The 20,106-nt window shown below is 56.6% G+C and overlaps 2 protein-coding genes across 2 annotated transcripts; both read left to right on the top strand.

Moving 5' to 3' along the window:
* Window positions 1-9,037: 9,037 nt before the first annotated feature.
* SCT (secretin) lies at window positions 9,038-11,053 on the top strand. Its single transcript, XM_007985567.3, has 4 exons — window positions 9,038-9,363; window positions 9,446-9,547; window positions 9,643-9,735; window positions 9,896-11,053. Exons 1-4 carry the CDS (start codon window positions 9,293-9,295, stop codon window positions 10,005-10,007), a joined length of 378 nt encoding a protein of 125 aa, XP_007983758.1. The 5' UTR covers window positions 9,038-9,292; the 3' UTR covers window positions 10,008-11,053.
* A 29-nt stretch (window positions 11,054-11,082) lies between these two features.
* Window positions 11,083-19,189, top strand: CDHR5 (cadherin related family member 5). Its single transcript, XM_073022653.1, has 14 exons — window positions 11,083-11,588; window positions 11,679-11,854; window positions 12,129-12,179; window positions 14,624-14,716; window positions 14,856-14,957; window positions 15,064-15,174; window positions 15,261-15,431; window positions 16,127-16,217; window positions 16,383-16,480; window positions 16,624-16,824; window positions 16,979-17,092; window positions 17,176-17,656; window positions 18,025-18,287; window positions 18,465-19,189. The coding sequence occupies exons 1-14, from the start codon at window positions 11,504-11,506 to the stop codon at window positions 18,885-18,887; spliced, it is 2,460 nt and encodes an 819-aa protein (XP_072878754.1). The 5' UTR covers window positions 11,083-11,503; the 3' UTR covers window positions 18,888-19,189.
* Window positions 19,190-20,106: the final 917 nt, after the last annotated feature.

The following is a 20,106-nucleotide window of genomic DNA, read 5'->3' as shown; positions in this document are numbered from 1 at the left end:
AAGAAGTCACCACAGAAGAGACTGGGACAGTAGAAGTTTCTTCTCTCTCAGGATGGAACCAGGGAGGGTGGTCCTGGGGTCTCCGGCTGGGTGCCCAGTGGTGAGTCCAGCCCAGCCTCTGGTCAGCTTAGAGTTCCTTCAAGTGGCCCCCAAGATGTCTGCGACCACCAAGAGTGAAAACAAAGCCAGACGGAGAAAGGATGTTTGCAGTACACATCTCTGGTACAGATGTTTGCAGTACACATCTCTGGTACAGAACGCAGATCCAGAATATATAGAGTGCTTTTGGCCGGGCGCGGTGGCTCAAGCCTGTAATCCCAGCACTTTGGGAGGCCGAGACGGGCGGATCACGAGGTCAGGAGATCAAGACCATCCTGGCTAACCCGGTGAAACCCCGTCTCTACTGAAAAATACAAAAATCTAGCCGGGCGGCCGGGCGCGGTGGCTCAAGCCTGTAATCCCAGCACTTTGGGAGGCCGAGACGGGCGGATCACGAGGTCAGGAGATCGAGACCATCCTGGCTAACACAGTGAAACCCCGTCTCTACTAAAAAATACAAAAAAAAATAGCCGGGCGAGGTGGCGGGCGCCTGTAGTCCCAGCTACTCGGGAGGCTGAGGCAGGAGAATGATGAAAACCCAGGAGGCGGAGCTTGCAGTGAGCTGAGATCCGGCCACTGCATTCCAGCCTGGGTGACAGAGCAAGACTCCGTCTCAAAAAAAAAAAAAAAAAAAAAAAAAAAAAAAAAAAAAATCTAGCCAGGCGAGGTGGCGGGCGCCTGTAGTCCCAGCTACTCGGGAGGCTGAGGCAGGAGAATGGCGTGAACCCGGGAGGCGGAGCTTGCAGTGAGCTGAGATCCGGCCACTGCACTCCAGCCTGGGCGACAGAGCGAAACTCCGCCTCAAAAAAAAAAAAAAAAAAAAAGAGTGCTTTTAAAACAATGAGAAAAGACAGACAACTCCAGTTTCTTTTTCTCTTTTCTTTTCTTTCTTTTTTTTTTTGACATAGAGTTTCTCACTCTTGTCGCCCAGGCTGGAATGCAGTGGCACAATCTTGGCTCACTGTGACCTCTGTCTCCCAGGTTCAAGCAATTCTCCTGCCTCAGCCTCCCAAGTAGCTGGGATTACAGGCGCCCGCCACCACACCTGGCTAACTTTTTTGTATTTTTAGTAGAGACGGGGTTTCATCATGTTGGCCAGGCTGGTCTCGAACTCCTGACCTCAGGTGATCCACCTGCCTTGGCTTCCTAACGTGCTGGGATTACAGGAATGAGCCACTGTCCCCAGCCTATACTATATACTTCTGTTGTTTATCTGAAAATCAAATGTAACTGGATGTGATCGCATCCTGCAATCATGGCTCACTGCAGCCTCAATCTCCTGGGCTCAAGTGATCCTCAGGCCCCAGCCGGAGACCACAGATGTGTGGTGCCACACCCAGCTAATTTTCTTATTTTTTGTAGAGACGGGGTCTCGCCATGTTAGCCCAGCTGATCTCAAACTCCTGGGCTCAAATGATCCTCCCACCTCAGCCTCCCAAAGTGCTGGGATTACAGGCATGAGCCACACACCCAGCCTAAACAATTTTTAATAAGGACCTCCACTCATACCTTACACATTAAAAAATTAACTCAAATATGCTGTCAAGAGAATCAAAAGACACAGACTGGGAAATGGCCATTTGCAAATGGCCACGTCCGGCAATGTTTTTTCTCCATTTCAGTGTAGTAGGGACGTCGTTGATTTTCCTGATGGCTACTCACGTTTGACCACTTTTTGCATGTGCCTGTTAACTGTCAGTGTGCCCTCTTCTGGAACGTGCCTGTTAAAAATCTTTGCTTTTGTTAAAAATTGAGTTGTCTACGCCAGGCGCAGTGGCTCACTCCTGTAATCCCAGCTGCTTGGCAGGCTGAGGAAGGAGAGTTGCTTGAACCCAGGAGGCAGAGGTTGCGGTGAGCAGAGATCATGTCATTGCACTCTGGCCTGGGCAACAGAGCAAGACTCTGTCTCAATAAATACATATAAAAAAATAGAAACAAAAATTTAAAAAATTAGCAAATCATATATCCAGCAAATGGCTTGCATACAAAAAATATTAATAATTCTCAAAACTCAACATTAATGACATCACAAAAAGAAAATTCCAGAAGAGTATCCTTTATGAATATAGATGCAAACGTTCTTGGCAAAATATGAGCAAACACAATCCCTTTTAAAGTGCTGCCCGTCAGAGAAGCAGCATTTTTTTTTTTTTTTTTTTTTTTTTGAGATGGAGTCTCGCTCTGTCACCCAGGCTGGAGTGCGGTGGTACGATCTCAGCCCACCACAACCTTTGCCTCCCGGGTTCAAGCAATTCTCCTGCCTCAGCCTCCCAAGTAACTGGGATTACAGGCACGCGCCACCACACCCGGCTAATTTTTGTATTTTTAGTAGAGACAGGGTTTCATCATGTTGGCCAGGCTGGTCTCAAACTCCTGACCTCATGATCCGCCCACCTCGGCCTCCGAAAGTGCTGGGATTACAGGCATGAGCCATCGCACCCGGCTGAAAAGCAGCATTTTTTAAAGGATTATGTACCATAACCCAGTGGGATTTATCCCAGGAATGCAAGGGTGAGTGAACAGACAAAATTCAATGTAATACACCAGATTAACAGAATGAAGAAAAACCCATGTGATCATCTCAATTGATGCAGAAAAAAAATTTCATAAAATTCAAAATCCTTTCATGATAACAAGACTCAATAAACTAGGAGTAGAAACAGCTTCATCAGGCCAGGCACGGTGACTCAGCCTGTAATCCCAGCACTTCGGAAGGCCGAGGAGGGTGGATCACTTGAGGTCAGGAGTTCAAGACCAGACTGCCCAACATGTTGAAACCCCATCTCCACTAAAAATACAAAAATTAAAATTAGCTGGGCATGGTGGCGCATGCTAGCTTCTCAGGAGACTGAGACACGAGAATTACGTGAATCCAGGAGGTGGAGGCTGCAGTGAGATGAGATCGCACCACTGTACTCCCCCCTGAACAACAGAGGGAGACTGTGTCAAAAAACAAACAAACAAAAAACAAACACAGCTAACATCATACTCATTGGTGAGAAACTAAAAGCCTTTTAAAGAGACGAGGATACCCACTGCTGCTGCTTCTGTTCAACATTGTTCTGGATGTTCTAGCCAGAGCATTAATCAAGAAAAAGAAATTAAAGGTATCCAAAATTGGAAAAGAAAACTATTTCTACTTGCAGATGACATGGTCTTATGTATAGAAGATCCTCCAAAAACAGGCCAGGCTTGGTGGCTCACACCTGTAATCCCAGCACTTTGGGAGGCCGAAGCGGGCGGATCACGAGGTCAGGAGATTGAGACCATCCTGGCTAACACAATGAAACCCCATCTCTACTAAAAATAGAAAAAATTAGCTGGGCGTGGTGGTGGGCACCTGTAGTCCCAGCTGCTCAGGAGGCTGAGGCAGGAGAATGGTGTGAACCCGCGAGGTGGACCTTGTAGTGAGCCAAAATCAATCGTGCCACTGGGCGACAGAGCAAGACTCCATCTAAGAAAGAAAAGAAAGAAAAGAAAAGAAAAGAAAGAAAAGAAAGAAGAAAGAAAAAAAGAAGAGAAAGAAAGAAACCCCGTCTCTACTAAAAATACAAACATTAGCTGGGTGTGGTGGCATGAGCCTATAGTTATAGCTACTTGGGAGTCTGAGGTGGGAGGGTCATTTGAGTCCAGGCAGTTGAGGCCACAGAGAGCTGTGATTGAGCCAATGTACTCCAGGCTGCCCCAAAATAAAATAAATAATGAACATGGGTAAAGGACTTGAACAGACATTTCTTCAAAGAAGATATACAAATGGCTGGTGCAGTGGCTCATGCCTGTAATCCCAGCACTTTGGGATGCCAAGGCAGGCAGATCCCTTGAGTTCAGGAGTTCGAGAACAGTCTGGCCAACATGGTAAAACCCCATCTCTACTACAAATACAAAAATTAGCCGGGTGTGCTGGTGGGTGCCCATAATCTCAGCTACTTGGGAGGCGGAGGTGGGAGAATCACTTTAACCGGGGAGGCAAAGGTTACAGTGAGCCAAGAACGCACCACTGCACTCCAGCCTGGGCAACAGTGCGAGATTCCATCTTTAAAAAAATATGGCCAGGCACGGTGGGTCATGCCTGTAATCCCAGCACTTTGGGAGGCCGAGACAGGCGGATCACGAGGTCAGGAGATCGAGACCATCCTGGCTAACCCGGTGAAACCCCGTCTCTACTAAAAAAAAAAAACACAAAAAACTAGCCGGGCGAGGTGGCAGGCACCTGTAGTCCCAGCTACTCGGGAGGCTGAGGCAGGAGAATGGCGTAAACCCGGGAGGCGGAGCTTGCAGTGAGCTGAAATCCGGCCACTGCACTCCTGCCTGGGCGACAGAGTGAGACTCCGTCTCAAAAAAATAAATAAATAAATAAATAAATAAATAAATAAATAAATAAATAAAATAATAATAAAAAAAAATAAAAAAATATGGCCAGGCACGGTGGGTCATGCCTGTAATCCCAGCACTTTGGGAGGCTGAGGTGAGCAGATCGTGAGGTCAGGAGATCGAGACCATCCTGCCTAACATGGTGAAATCCCATCTCTACTAAAAATACAAAACACTTAGCCAGGCATGGTGGCATGTGCCTGTAGTCCCAGCTACTCAGGAGGCTGAGGCAGGAGAATCGCCTGAAACTGGGAGGCAGAGGTTGCAGTGAGCCGAGATCGCGCCACTGCACTCCAGTCTGGGTGACAGAGCGAGACTCCGTCTCCAAAACAAATAAACAAATAATATATATATACACACAAAAAAATGGCCACGAAGCACTTGAAAAGATGCTCAACCTCATTAGTCACTGGGGAAATGCAAATCAAAACCACAGTAAGATACCATTCCATATCCATTAGGATGGCCATGATAATAAATAAATAAAAATAGCAAGTGTTAAGGATGAGGAGAAATTCACTGCTGTTGGGAATGTAAAATAGTCACTGTTAGAAAAAGTCCAGCATTTCCTCAACAAGTTCCACGCAGAGTTGCATATGACTCCGTGGATATGTTATATACCCAAAAGAAGTGAAAACAGGTGTTCAAATAAAAGCTTGCATGTAAATGTTCACAGCAGCACTATTCACAATATACAAAAGACGCCGGGCATGGTGGCTCACACCTGTTCGAGACCAGCCTGGCCAATATAGTGGAACCCCATCTCTACTGAAAATACAAAGTACTGGCCGGGCATGACGGCTCATGCCTATAATCCCAGCACTTTGGGAGACTGAGGTGGGCAGAGCTGCTGGAGGCCAGGAGTTTGAGACCAGCCTGGCCAATATGGTGAAACCCCATCTCTACTGAAAATACACAAAGTACTGGCCGGGCATGGTGGCTCACGCCTATAATCCCAGCACTTTGGGAGGCTGAGGCAAGTGGATCACCTGAGGCCCTGAGTTGGAGACCAACCTGGCCAACACCGTTAAACCCCGTCTCTACTAAAAATACAAAAATTAGCTAGGTGTGGCAGGTGCCTGTATTCAAGGAGAATAGCTTGAACCCAGGAGGCAGAGGTTGCAGTGAGCTGACATCAGGTCAGTGCACTCCAGCCTGGGTAACAGAGTGAGATTCCATCTCAAAAATAAATACATACATACATACACAAAAATTTTTAAAAATGCAAAAATTAGGGGGGTGTGGTGGTGCATGCCTGTAGTCCCAGCTACTTAGGAGGCTGAGGCAGGGGAATCAAACCCGGGAGGTAGAGGTTGCAGTGAGCCGAGATTGTACACTGCACTCCAGCCTGGGCAACGGAGCGAGACTCCGTCTCAAACACACACACACACACACACACACACAATATATACAAGGTAGAAATAAACCAAGTGTCCTCAGCAGGTGCATGGATGAACCAAATGCAGTGTGATTTTGCCATTAAAATGAATGAAACTCTGGGGCCAAGCGTGGTGGCTTATGCATGTCATCCCAGCACTTTGGGAGGCTGAGGCGGGCGGATCACCTGAGGTCAGGAGTTTGAGACCAGCCTGACCAACATGGCGAAACCCCGCCTCTATGAAAAATACAAAATTAGCTGGGTGTGGTGGCGCATGCCTATAATCCCAGCAACTCCAGAGGCCGAGGCAGGAGAATTGCTTGAACCCAGGAGGCGGAAGTTGCAGTGGGCCGAGATCGCGCCATTGCACTCTAGTCTGGGCAACAAGAGTGAAACTCCATCTCAAAAAAAAAATAAATAAAAATAAAGAAATAAATAAAAATAGTGACAGGGTCCTGCTATGTTTCCCAGGCTGGTCTCAAACTCCTGGCCTCAAACCATCCTCCTGCCTCATCCTCTCAAGTAGCCGAGACCACAGGCATGCACCACCATGCCCAGTTTTTATGATTTTATTTGTATGAAATACCCAGAATAGGCAGATCCACAGAGACAGAAAGCAAATTCATTGTTACTCAGAAGCTGAAGGGATTGGGGAAGGGGAAGTAAATGCTTTTTGGATTTGAGGTTTTCCATCTGGGGAGTGAAAAGTTCTGGAACTAAACAGTGGTGATGGTTGTACAATTCCGTGACTGTTTACAATGGCTGAAATGGTAAGTTTCATGTTTTGCGTGTTTTCCTGCAATAAAAACAAAAACAAAAAACAAAAAACAAAAACAAAAAACAAAAAACAAAACTCAGCAGTAGAGAACAATTTAAAAACAGGCAAGAGACGTGAAGATACATTTAACCCACGACAACGTGCAAATGGAAACAAGCACCTGGAAAGAGGTTCCGAATCACCCACCACTGGGGAAATGCAACTAAAACCACAAGGAGGTGTTGCGGCAGAGAGAATGGCTGAAGGTTAAAAATAGCAACTGCTGCAACCTTGACAGTGTGCAGAGAAAGTGAGGCCACCAGGTGCAGTGGCTCACGCCTGTAATTCCCAGTGCTTTGGAAGGCCAAGGCAGGTGGATCACTTGAGGTCAGGAGTTTGAGACCAGCCTGGGCAACGTGGTGAAACCTTGTCTCTACTAAAAATATAAAAATTAGCCAGTCATGGTGGCAGGCGTCTGTAATCCCAGCTACTTGGAGGGCTGAGGCACGAGAATTGCTTGAAACCGGGAGGCAGAGGTTGCAGGTTGCAGTGAGCGGAGATGGCCCCACGGCACTCCAGCCTGGGTGACAGAATAAGACTCCATCTAAAAAAGGGAAGGAAGGGAGGGAGGGAAGAAGGGAGGAAGGAAGGAAAGAAGGAAGGAAGGAAGGAAGGAAGGAAGGAAGGAAGGAAGGAAGGAAGGAAGGAAGGAAGGAATGAATTACTCACGTGGCTGGCGGGGCTGTGATGCAAATGCTGGGGTAAATAGTGCGGCCGATTTAACAGACGGATACAGTGCATGGCTCGCAACCACAGCAGAACATCAAGGGCTTGACGGTCATTTCTCCATCCTCTCCATGAGGTATAAATGGCTCACAGACACCCGAGAAGGTGCTGGTCATTAGGGAGACACAAATAAAAACCGCAGCCAGACACCACATTGCACCCACCAGCATCGTTAGTACACAACAAACAAAAAGCCAGAAAGTAGCAAGTGTTGGCGAGAACAAGAGCCGTGTCCCTGCTGTGCTGCTGGGGGACGTGTCCGTCTGAGACGCTGCTGTGGAAAACAGTTTGGCTGTTTTCCTCAGAATAATTAACACATCATTCCTCTGTCACCCAGCAAGTCCCTCATAACTATACACCCAGAACGCTTGAAAACGGGATCGGGAAGGGCCCTTTGTACACCCGCGTTCACAGCAGCGTTATTCGCCCTCGCCCCAAAGGGGAGGCAGCCCAGGTGTCCATGAAGAGGCCCACAGATGAACGGACGCGGTCGACGCGGTCCCTGCACACAGCGGGACACGGTTTCCCCTAAAGGGAAGGAGATTCCCACACAGGCCAGGCCGGGCAGCGAAGGCTGAGGACGCTGAGCTGAGAAACCAACCGGTCTCCAAAGGACAAATCCTGTGAGGCTGCCCCTGCGCGCAGTCCCTGCAGGCGCTGAATCCACAGACAGAAAGCGGATGGGGCGCCAGGCTGGGGAGGGGAGGGGGCGTTTGATGGGGACAGAGCTTCATTTTGGGAGGACGGGACAGTCTGAGAACGGATTTTGGGAGGACAGGAGCATCTGAGAAGGGATTTTGGGAGGACAAGAGAGCCTGAGAACGGATTTTGGGAGGATGGAAGAGCCTGAGAACGGATTTTGGGAGGATGGGGAGTCTGAGAATGATTTTGGGAGGATGGGAGAGTCTGAGAACGGATTTTGGGAGGACAGGAGTGTCTGAGAACGGATTTTGGGAGGACAAGAGAGCCTGAGAACGGATTTTGGGAGGACGGAAGAGCCTAAGAACGGATTTTGGGAGGATGGGGAGTCTGAGAACGGATTTTGGGAGGCTGGAAGAGCCTAAGAACGGATTTTGGGAGGATGAGGAGTCTGAGAACGGATTTTGGGAGGATGGGGAGTCTGAGAATGATTTTGGGAGGATGGGAGAGTCTGAGAACGGATTTTGGGAGGATGGGGAGTCTGAGAACGGATTTTGGGAGGATGGGGAGTCTGAGAACGGATTTTGGGAGGATGGGGAGTCTGAGAATGATTTTGGGAGGATGGGAGAGTCTGAGAACGGATTTTGGGAGGATGGGGAGTCTGAGAACGGATTTTGGGAGGATGGGGAGTCTGAGAACGGATGGTGGGGACGGATGCACGGAAATGTCAGCGAACCCAATGATCCTGAACCCTGAACTTCAAAGCGGATAAAATGGCAACACCGGCCCCCACAACAAAGTCACGCCGCTCAGGCCTTCCCGGGACCAGAGGCGCTGTCCCAACGCTGAAGCCGGAGACGAACTCGCCCCAGCCGGGTGCTCCAGGGGCCTCCGGAGCTCCTGCCGCCGCCCCTTCCCCGGGGTCCCCCAGTCCCCCCAAATCCTCCCCCAAGTCCCACGGCCCCTCCGTCCCCGCGCCCCGAGGCTCCGAGGCTTCGCGGTGCGGTTCCCTCTGGGGGTCCCGGGCCCGCGTCCCCTTCGCCCCCCAGGCCGGGACGTCCCCCTCCCCCAGTCGGCCGAGGGGCGCCAGCGCGGCGGAGGGGGCGGGAGGCCGGGCCGGGGCGACAGCTGGGGGGGCGGCCCTGACCTTCCCGGGATCGCTGGGCGCGGCCGGGCCGTCCCCCTTCCGGGCGCCGCCATAAAGGGGCCTCGCGGGGCTCTGGCCGTGGCCGCAGCGCTCAGCTCCCGCGCCCGACCCCGCCATGGCCCCCCGGCCCCTCCTGCTGCTGCTGCTGCTCCTCGGGGGCTCCGCCGCGCGCCCCGCGCCCCCCAGGTGAGCCGCCCGCCAGGCCCGACCGCCCCCGGCCGCACCCGCCCCCCGCGCGGCCCTGACCCCGACCCCCGCCCGCCCCCAGGGCCCGGCGACACTCGGACGGGACGTTCACCAGCGAGCTCAGCCGCCTGCGGGAGGGCGCGCGGCTCCAGCGGCTGCTGCAGGGTCTGGTGGGGAAGCGCAGGTGAGGCCGGGTGGGGTGGGGGCTTGCCGTGGTGCCCCAGCAGCAACGCGCGACCCCCAGCTCCAGGACTAACTCTGTTTTGGGGCGGGGGACAGCGAGCAGGACGCAGAGAACAGCACGGCCTGGTCCAGGCTCGGCGCGGGTCTGCTCTGCCCGTCCGGGTCCGACACGCCCACCCTGCAGGCCTGGTGAGCGCCCGCCCCACCGTAGACCCCACTCCAGACCCCACCCCAGACCCTTCCTTCTGTCCGTGGCCTCCCTGGGTCAGCGCTGGTGGCCACCGGAGGCCCAATTCCAGCGGCGGGGCCGGGGTCTCCAGCCCCAGCCCCGCACGTGCTGTCTCTGCAGGATGCCCCTGGGCGGGGCCTGGTCTCCCTGGCTGCCCCCTGGGCCCAGGCCTGGGGTTATGGTTTCAGAACCTGCCAGTGCTGCTGCAGAAGGAACCCTGCGACCGAGATGAGGAAGGAACCCCCTCACCACCTGCCCAGCCTAGGAGCGGAGCTGCATTGGGGGTGGTGGGGCAGGCTGGGGGGAGAGGGGGAGAGTTGGAACTCGGCACCAATAAAGGAGAATCAGACCCAGACACTGGGAGTTGGTTGTGTCCACTTGGTGTAATCGAGGCAACCCCTGTGTAGCAGGGCTGTCAGACGGAAGGGGGCCCCATCCACCCAGCCGGGACTGTGACCACACCCAGCTGCCCTTTACACCTGGCAGCCACAGCTGGCCCCTCATCCTTATCTCTGGCATCAGTGCCGCCTCCTGTACATCGACTAAGCACCGCAGGGCCCCGCCCCACCCCTTGTCTTCATTAGGAAACAGTCAAGGGCTCAGGGGGAGCCCGGACAGACGGGGGCCCGGGTGGTCAGTGTTTCCGGAAGGGGCAGTGGGGAGGGTGTGGAGGGGCCAGGGAGGCTCAGGCAGGCAGGAAGAGGGGAGGGCAGAGGTGTCACCTGGGGTGCCAGGAGTCCACTCTGGCATGAGGACTCCGGACCTTCTGTCTTGTGTGGCCTCAGACCAGTGGCTTGACCCCTCAGAGCCTGTGCAGTATGGAGCGTGCAGGGCTTGCAGGCGACCATGAGGGTACAGTGCAGGGTTGGGACACTGAGCCCAGCCCCAGCCACGAGAGGCCTGAAGCTTCGGTGCACAGGCCTGGAGAGGAATGACTGCACTCCCCGCCTCACGACAGCCCCTTCCTCGCCCCCACCCCAGCCAGTGGCCTCTCCCTAGAGCTGGGGGCTTGCGGGGGCCAATGAAAAGAGCAGGGCAAGTGTCAAGACTCACCTCACCCCCTCTGTTGGGCACCAGGGCTCCCCAGGAACTCCCAGCTGCCCCCCACAGCCCCGCCTTAGCCTTGGTCACTAAGGCCCTGTCCAGCCCCACCCTGAGAAGTTGGCTTGTCTCTGGGGCAGGCAGGCAGGGGTGTCTCTAGGACACAGTGAGGGGAGTCTCTTCCTTCAGAACCTGCCATCAGGCAGGCAGGGAGGTACTCCCCGGCGAACACCCGGGTTCTGAGCCTCAATGATTGGCCTTAGGAATTTTGCCTGAGGGAGAGCTTAGGGGAGGAGCCAAGCAAGGGCAGCCTGGGCTAGGGAGGCAGGTTTCAGACACCCCAACACCAACAGCTTCTCTCCAACACCCTCGCTCTGCCCCTGCCCTGCCCCAGCCCCATGGCGCCCGTGAGCCGTTCTCCAGTCCTTTCTGCCCTGTGCCTCGGTGCCTGTGGCCTGAGCCCCCTGGTTAATCCCTGTACTCAGTCTAACTTGGGCCAAATGACTGCCCCCCTTCTGGCAGTGGGCTGGACCCGCCGGCCAGCGGGAGCCCCCTTGGCAGAGGCTGGTTGTAAAGGATCATAAAGTGGGCGGCGTCTGGCTGGGGCGAAGGTCGCTGAGGTAGGAACTGCGCCAGTCCTGGACGCCAAACCCACTCGGACCCTCGCGCCAGGTGACAGCCGCCAAGATGGGGTCTTGGGCCCTGCTGTGGCCTCCCCTGCTGCTCACCGGGCTGCTTGGCCGACCCCCGGGGGCCATGGCCCAGGTCCAGTGTACGTGCGGGCAGGGGTAGGTAGGTAGGGGCACAGGGCGGGGGGAGCCAGGGCCTGGGAGGCGCTGACCCCTCCTCTGCAACCTTACAGACTGCTCTGTGGACAAGTCCTTCTTTGAAGTCGAGGAGAACACAAATGTCACCGAGCCGCTGGTGGACATCCATGTCCCAGAGGGCCAGGAGGTGACCCTCGGACCCTTGTCCACCCCCTTCGCATTTCGGATCCAGGGAAACCAGCTGTTTCTCAACGTGTCTCCTGATTACGAGGTGTGGGCGGCAGGTGGGTGGGGAGTGGGGGCTCCCGGGAGAAGGGCGCCTGGATCCTCAGGCCACAACTTCCTCGGGGGGCCCAGGAGTTCTATGCCTGCAGGCATCCACTAACACCCATGCTTGGTGGTGCCTGCCCTAGAAGGCTGGGCCATTTCACATCCTCAGCACTGACCACTGATGATGGGGACCCTGGGCCAGCGCCTGCCCCCTTGGCCTCAGTCTCACCACCTGTGGGGCGGGACAGTGACTGCAGACCCGTCTGCCTCCACAGGAGAACTCACTACTTGAGGCTCAGCTGCTGTGTCAGAGCGGAGGCACGCTGGTGAGTCCCTGCCCCACTCTCCCCGCCCACCAGGCCACCTCAGCTGGGCTCTGCCCTGCCGGTCCAGGGCCAGTCTCTGATGACCTCACCCAGGGTGTGGTTTCAAATGCCATCCCTCCGAGAGCGATGCTCACATTTCCTCCAGTTCAGACTCTGCCCTGAACTGTGGCGTCCCCGTCACTGACCCCTTGTCCAGCAGATACCCCCACCCAGTGTGCCCAAGACTCCCACCCACTCCCTCAACCACCACTGCCCCCACAAGGGAGGCACCTTTATCCTGCCAGCCACTGGAACCACCTTGGTTTCCACTCGCCCTCCCTCCCCACGTCCCCTGCTAAGCTCCCCATTGGTAAATCACTTGGCTCTGCCCCAGCTCGACCCAGATATCCACCGTCTGCCTACCTCCAGTCCCACCAGAGCCGGGACACCAGCACTCATTTTAGGAAACTTTCAGCCGGCCCGCTGGCTTCCCTGTTGCCCCTTGCCGGTCCCAGTCCACTCCATGCGGCGGAACAGCCTCTGTGGACGCTGTAAACCAAGGCTGCCCAGTCCACCCCAGCCCTCCACAGCTCCTTTCTCACTGAGAGTCAAACCCAGATGTACTGTGCAGAGGCTCTGCTGCAGCCTCAGAGCTCCCGCAGGCACGCTCCTCCCTCACCTGCTCAGGTCTGCAGTCTTCAGAGAAATCCCAACCGCCCTATTAGGGAATAGTTGCATCCCAGCCCCACTCCCCCAACATCCTACTTCTTGACCAGCGGCATTTTTTTCGGCTTTATTAAGGAAAATTGCAGAATCCTGAGGCCAGCACAGGCCCCCCCACTTACCAGCAGACAGCGGGCTCTGTACCCTCCGCACACCACAGCACATCACCCACACATATCTTGGCATGTGTCTCTGAAAGAGAGGGACGCTGCTTTTTTTTGAGACAGAGTCTCGCTCTGTTACCTAGATTGGAGTGCAATGGTGAGATCTCAGCTCACTGCAACCTCTGCCTCCTGGGTTCAAGTGATTGTCCTGCCTCAGCCTCCCAAGTAGCTGGGATTACAGGCGCCCGCCACCACGCTTGGCTAATTTTTGTATTTTTGGTAGAGACAGGATTTCACCATGTTGGTCAGGCTGATCTCAAACTCCTGACCTGGTGATCCGCCCGCCCCAGCCTCCCAAAGTGCTGGGATTTCAGGCATGAGTCACTGCGCCTGGCCGGGACCCTCCTTTTTTTTTTTTTTTTTTTTTAGATGGAGTCACCCTGTCGCCCGGGCTGGAATGCAGTGGCACGATTTCCGCTCACTACAACCTCTGCCTCCCAGGTTCAAACGATTCTCCTGCCTTGGCGTCCACCCACCTCAGCCTCCCAAAGTGCTGGGATTACAGACGCCCGCCACCACACCCAGTTAATTTTTGTATTTTTAGTAGAGATGGGGTTTCACCATGTTGGCCACATTGGTCTCGAACTCTTGACCTCAGGTGATCTGCCCGCCTCGGCCTCCCAAAGTGCTGGGATTCCAGGCGTGAGCCACCATGCCCACCGGGACTCTTCTTTTTAAAACATAACCACAATGTCGTCACACCTGGGAAAAGTGGTCACTTTCTACCTCGAATGTTCAGGATGCCGCATTCCCCAAGGTCCCTGAAGGGTTTTAACAATTGTTTGTTTGAATCAGGGTCCACGTTATGCACCTAACTGATAATTCTCCTGAGTTTCTGTTCATCTTCACGTTTCCTTCTCCCATCTTTTCTCTTGGAGATTTATTTGTGAAGAAACTGGGTTGTCAGCTGGGTGCGGTGGCTCACACCTGTAATCCCAGCACTTTGGGAGGGAGTTTGAGACCAGCCTGACCAACATGGAGAGACCCCGTCTCTTCTAAAAATAAAAAATTACCCGGGTGTGATGGCGGGCGCCTGTAATCCCAGCTACTCGAGAGGCAGTGGCAGGAGAATCGCTTAAACCTGGGAGGCAGACATTGCAGTGAGCCAAGATCACGCCATTGCACTCCAGCCTGGGTGACAGAATGAGACTCTGTATCCAAAAAAACAAAAAAACAAAGTGAAGAACTGGATTGTCTTTCCTCACTTGAGATTCTGCTGGTTGCATCCCCAAGTACCTGCATTATTTTTCTGTGGCGCACCTGCCACCTCCTGGCTTTATAAAGTCCTTTTTGTCTGTTGTTGTAAGTCCTGCCAGGACAGGCACCACCGGGCAGAGATTTGTCTCTTGTGATCGCTGCATCCCAGCACCTAGAGATGTGCAGCTCCCCTGCAGCCCCCCAACACCACTGAGCGAGTGAGTGGATGGATAGCCGTCGAGGGGTGCACCTCACTCACGATGGGGACAGACAGCCGCCGAGGGGTGCACCTCACTCATGATGGGGAAGGATAGCGTTGAGGGGTACACCTCACTCATGTGGGAAGGGGCTGTGGGAGAGGCTGACGGCCACATCCTGCAGGTGACCCAGCTGAGGGTGTTCGTGTCAGTGCTGGACGTCAATGACAACGCCCCCGAATTCCCCTTTACAACCAAGGAGATAAGGGTGGAAGAGGTGAGGCCAGCGAAGCTGCCAGGGCTGGGCAGGGGGTGCGGGAGCCCGGGGTGGGGCGAGTGGTGGCCGGGGGCTCAACCACAGCGGGGGTCCACAGGGGCCAAGAGTGTGGCCAGACCAAGCCCCTCTCCCTCCCTAGGACACTAAAGTAAACTCCACCGTCATCCCTGAGACAGAACTGCAGGCCGAGGACAAAGACAAGGATGACATTCTGTTCTACACCCTCCAGGAAGTGACCGAAGTCAGTGCCACCTGCCCTGCCCCAGCGTGAGCCCCTCACCACTGACACCCGCAGCCGCCCTCGCCCTCCCAGGCTCTTAGGCTGTGTCTTCCCTGATCCTCCCCAGGGTGCCAGTGACTACTTCTCCCTGGTGGGTGTAAACCATCCCGCCCTGAGGCTGGACCGGCCCCTGAACTTCTACGAGCGGCCGAACATGGCCTTCTGGCTGCTGGCGCGGGTGAGCGGCTCACCCCAGCCCTGAGTCCCACATGCTTGAGGTCCCCCTGGCCCCAGCTGCTCCCAGGCCTGATCTGGCTGTTGCAGGACACTCCGGAGGAGAATGTGGAGCCCAGCCACACGGCCACCGCCACACTGGTGCTGCACGTGGTGCCTGCCGACCTGCGGCCCCCCTGGTTCCTGCCCTGCACCTTCTCAGACGGCTACGTCTGCATCCAAGCTCAGTACCACGGGGCTGTCCCCACGGGGCACACACTGGTAATGGGGAGGGAGGGGCAGTGCCCGGGGCGGGGCCTTCTAGGCAGGTTGGAAGCAGGGACGGCCACGATCAGAAGAAGGGCAGGGTCAGGGTCAGCGGGTGGGGCCAAGTTTGGTTGTGATTTTGAAACAAATACAGACTCTCCTTGTAAACCAGTCTTTCCCATTTTGAGGGGGTGAGGGAGCAAACCCTGAATACACAGAGAGGAGTGTGGGCCCCAGAGCCAGGCGGTCTCAGGGGCCTGGGGAGGTGGGCTGGGGCCCTGGAGTTCTTAAGGGATGGTGACATCTCTGCCCTGCTCACAGTCACCACTAGGCCCACACAGGCTGTCTGCAAACCTTCACAGCACCAAGGCACCCGGGGCCACCAAACAGCACATGAGAGGCAGACACGCAGACCCCGGGAACCCCCCGCTTCCTAAATGTCTGCTTAGCCATCAAGACAAGCATCGTGCAAATGGCACTCAGTATCTTTGGGCAACTTATTCGTTAGTGAGGGACCCACAGGGATGTGACTCATTGTGATGCTGGGACAAGGGACAGTCCTAGGCAGGCAGGGACGCCCGGCCACCAGCGGGACTGGGCCCCTCCTCAGCCAGCCCCGCCCTAGCTGACCTTGATGGGGAACCAGAGGGCCAGGTTGGGGCCATCCACCCCAGCCCCACGACGTGCCCTCCTCTCCACTATCCTTGAAGCCATCCCCCCTCGTCCTGCGTCCCGGACCCATCTACGCCGAGGATGGAGACCGCGGCATCAACCAAGCCATCATCTACAGCATCTTCAGTGGTGAGTGGGGCCCAGCCCTCAACAATGCCCCGTACCCCTCTCTGTCCCTGTCTCCATCCCCACCTTGGGCTGGGGAAGCCCCAGGGGCACCTGCCAGCAAGGCAGAGCTGGCTGGGTCCCTGGGCCTCAGGGGGCCGGGACTGAGCACTTCCATCGTCCTCCCAGGAAACGTGAACGGTACATTCGTCATCCACCCAGACTCCGGCAACCTCACCATGGCCAGGAGTGTCCCCAGCGCCATGACCTTCCTTCTGCTGGTGAAGGTGAGGTGGGGACCTGCACGGGGGGCAGGGCAGTGGGGGGGCAGGGCCCCTGCCAAGTCTACATCTGTTCTTCCTGAGCCCCAGGCTTCAGCACCAGCTCCACCGTCAACCCCACGAGTCACGGCTGCCTCCCCCGCCTCCAGGGCCAGCAGGCTGACCTTGCCCGCTACTCAGTGACCCAGGTCACCGTGGAGGCTGTGGCTGCAGCCGGGAGCCCGCCCCGCTTCCCCCAGAGCCTGTACCGTGGCACCGTGGCACTTGGCGCTGGAGCAGGTGTTGTGGTCAAGGATGCAGCTGCCCCCTCTCAGCCTCTGAGGATCCAGGCTCGGGACCCGGAGTTCTCGGTAGGTAGCACATGCAAGGCTGATGCCTGCCGCCCCCACGGCAGCCTTCCTTGTTGCCCAGGGTCCCTAGGCCCACCTGGCCTCCCCTCTGTGGGTGGGTCAGGGCTGCAGGTGGGAGGCAGCCTGGCCGGGGACTCAATGAGATCCTGTCCAGGACCTCAACTCGGCCATCACGTATCGAATTACCAACCACTCACATTTCCGGATGGAGGGAGAGGTTGTGCTGACCACCACCACACTGACCCAGGCGGGGGCCTTCTACGCAGAGGTGAAGGGCAGGGCAGGTGGGCATCTCCAAGGGTGTGGGGCTTAAAGATGTGCCCAGGAGGGACAAGCCCCTTCCTGCCCCAGGTTGAGGCCAAAAACACGGTGACTTCTGGCACTGCGACCACAGTCATTGAGATACAAGTTTCCGAACAGGAGCCCCCCTCCACAGGTGAGCCCCCATCCCCAGAGACTGGAGGAACAACTGGGCCCTGGACCAGCACCACTTCCGAAGCCCCCAGACCCCCTGTGCCCTCCCAGGGACCCTCCACAACCAGCTCTGGGGGAGGCACAGGCCCTCATCCACCCTCTGGCACAACTCTGAGGCCACCAACCTCGTCCACACCCGGGAGGCCCCCCGGTGTGGGAACCAGCACCTCCCATCAACCAGCCACACCCGGTGGCGGCACAGCACAGACCCCAAAGCCAGGAACCTCTCTGCCGATGCCCCCCGGTGTGGGAACCAGCACCTCCCACCAACCAGCCACACCCGGTGGCGGCACAGCTCAGACCCCAGAGCCAGGAACCTCTCTGCCGATGCCCCCCAGCAGGAACACCCCATCCTCAGGTAGCACCCACTCCGTTGCCTTCCCTCCCCGGCTGAGGTCACTGGGTGGTAGGGAAATGCTGTAGGAAGGGTCCACCCCAGGCTGACCTGGCCTGACTACGAAATCCCAGAGGGGTCTGTTTGGGACTGACAGACACAGACAGGCCAAAGGCCCTCAGTGAGGTGAACTGTGATGTGTGTAGGACAGAGGCCAGATTTGGGGTGCAGCGAATCCCATGATTCCCACAGCTGCTGGCTCACCCTGCAAGCCCCTGCCCCTCCTGTGAGCAGCCTGGCCTCCTTGGGAAGGGGGGGGCCAGGGTCTCACTGGGACACACAGGCCCCTCGAGCCAGGGTCAGCAGAGCCTGAGATTTGGGAGACAGCCCAGGCTTGGGTGATTTCCAAGTGTATCAAGCCTGGCACAGGTTGGCATGGGGAATGCCTGGGGCGCTCAACAGTGCGGGGGTGATGGCATTTTCCACAGCGATGCCAGGTGGCGGCCCCTCGGAGGACAAGCGCTTCTCAGTGGTGGACATGGCAGCCCTGGGTGGGGTGCTGGGTGCACTGCTGCTGCTGGCTCTCCTTGGCCTCACTGTCCTTGTCCACAAGCACTACGGCTCCCGGCTCAAGTGCTGCTCTGGCAAAGCTCCGGTGAGGCGCAGGGTGGAGGGCAGGGCAGGCGACCCGCAGGGAGTGGGGGACAGGAGAGGGAGGGCAGAGGGGAATATGTGGAGGCGGAGGGGTGTCCACTGTGGAATGAGGGTGTGGAGAGGCCACAAGGCAGCAGAGACCCAGGGACCCCACTGACGCCTTCACTCCCGCTAGCAGGGGCCCCAGCCCTCAGGCTGTGACAACCAGGCGTTCCTCCCTGACGACGAGGCCAACTGGGCGCCCGCCCCCAGCCCCACGAGCGACCCCAAGCCCGCGGAGGCACCGCCGATGCCCGCGGAGCCCGCGCCCCCTGGCCCCGCGCCCCCGGGCAGTGCCCCTGAGGCCCCGGCAGCGGCCCGAGCCCGGGGAAGCCCCGCAGCGGTGAGGTCCATCCTGACGAAGGAGCGGCGGCCGGAGGGCGGGTACAAGGCCGTGTGGTTCGGCGAGGACATCGGGGCAGAGGCAGACGTGGTCGTTCTCAACACGCCCACCCTGGACGGGGATGGCGCCAGCGACTCCGACAGCGGCGACGAGGGCGAGGGCGCGGGGCCGGGCAGGGGTCCCCACGACGAGCCCGGCGGCGATGACTCCTATATCTAAGCGGCCCCTCCACCCTCTCCCGCTGCCTCGAGGGCGCTAGAGGTCCCGCTCCCCTAACCCCCGACCCAAGGCAGAATAAAGCGAGGCTCCCGAAACCCAGGCCGTGGCGTGGGGCGGGCGCGTGGGGGGTGTGCAGACGGGGGTGGCGGGTCCGCCGCGCTGTCCCCACCCGAAGGCTGCAACGCTTCCCGTAAACCACCTGCTGTGCCCGCTGTCTTCCCGAGGCTCTGCGCCAGCTGGCCGGCGAAGTTCCTCTCCTGCTCTAACCACAGCCGGAAAGGGCACTCCCCTCCCCCAGTCTGCACTGGGGATCTCAGGCACCCTCTCAACTCAGACCTACCACTCCCGACCCTACACAGAGATTCCCTGGGGAGGCTGAGGAGCCAATGCAAATCCCCAAGACGATGCGCTTGGAAGCCAGTGGTCTCAAACATCTGCCGGGCCTGGGGTCCTAGTCCCCTTCTGAAATCTACATGCTTGGGTTGGGGAGCAGCATTAAACACCCGCCCAGATGCCTGAACTGAGGCACGCGGGGGGTGGGTGCGCGCCTGTGGCCTGAGCAGGAGCCGGACCAGGAGGCCTAGGGGTGAGAGACACCTCCCGGTCGCTTCTCCCAAGGCCAGAGCCCAGGCTGGTCACCCATGCCCAGAACCATCAAGGGGTCCCTTGTGGGTCATCAGCACTGTCCCTGATGAAAAGACACTATTAATTCCTTTCCAAATGTTTTAATTGCGAGAGCGTCTGATATTCTTGTCTGAACAATCTAAAGAACCCAAAGGGGGCCGGCAGGGTGGCTCCCGCCTGTAATCCCAGCACTTTGGGAGGCCAAGGCGGGCGGATCACCTGAGGTCAGGAGTTCGAGACTAGCTTGACCAATTTAGAGAAACCCCGTCTCTACTAAAAATACAAAATTAGCCGGGCATGGTGGCTCATGCCTGTAATCACAGCTACTCAGGAGCCTGAGACAGGAGAATCACTTGAACCCAGGAGGTGGAGGTTGTGGTGGGCCAAGATTGTGCCACTGCACTCCAGCCTGGGCAACAAAAGCGAAACTCCATCTCAAAAAAAGGAACCCAAATGGTGCAGCTGCCCCTTTTTTGAGGCACATCCACCTCCCATTACCCACTTCCTGTTTTTGAGACTCAGTCATGCTCTGTCCCCTGGGCTGGAGTGGAGTGGCTCCATCTCAGCTCACTGTAGCCTCGACTTCCTGGGCTCA

The sequence above is a fragment of the Chlorocebus sabaeus genome, chromosome 1 (genome assembly GCF_047675955.1).
Source record: "Chlorocebus sabaeus isolate Y175 chromosome 1, mChlSab1.0.hap1, whole genome shotgun sequence".
NCBI lineage: Eukaryota > Metazoa > Chordata > Mammalia > Primates > Cercopithecidae > Chlorocebus > Chlorocebus sabaeus.
The sequence above is the reverse complement of the archived record's forward strand: the minus strand, read 5'-3'. Positions and strand labels throughout refer to the sequence as shown.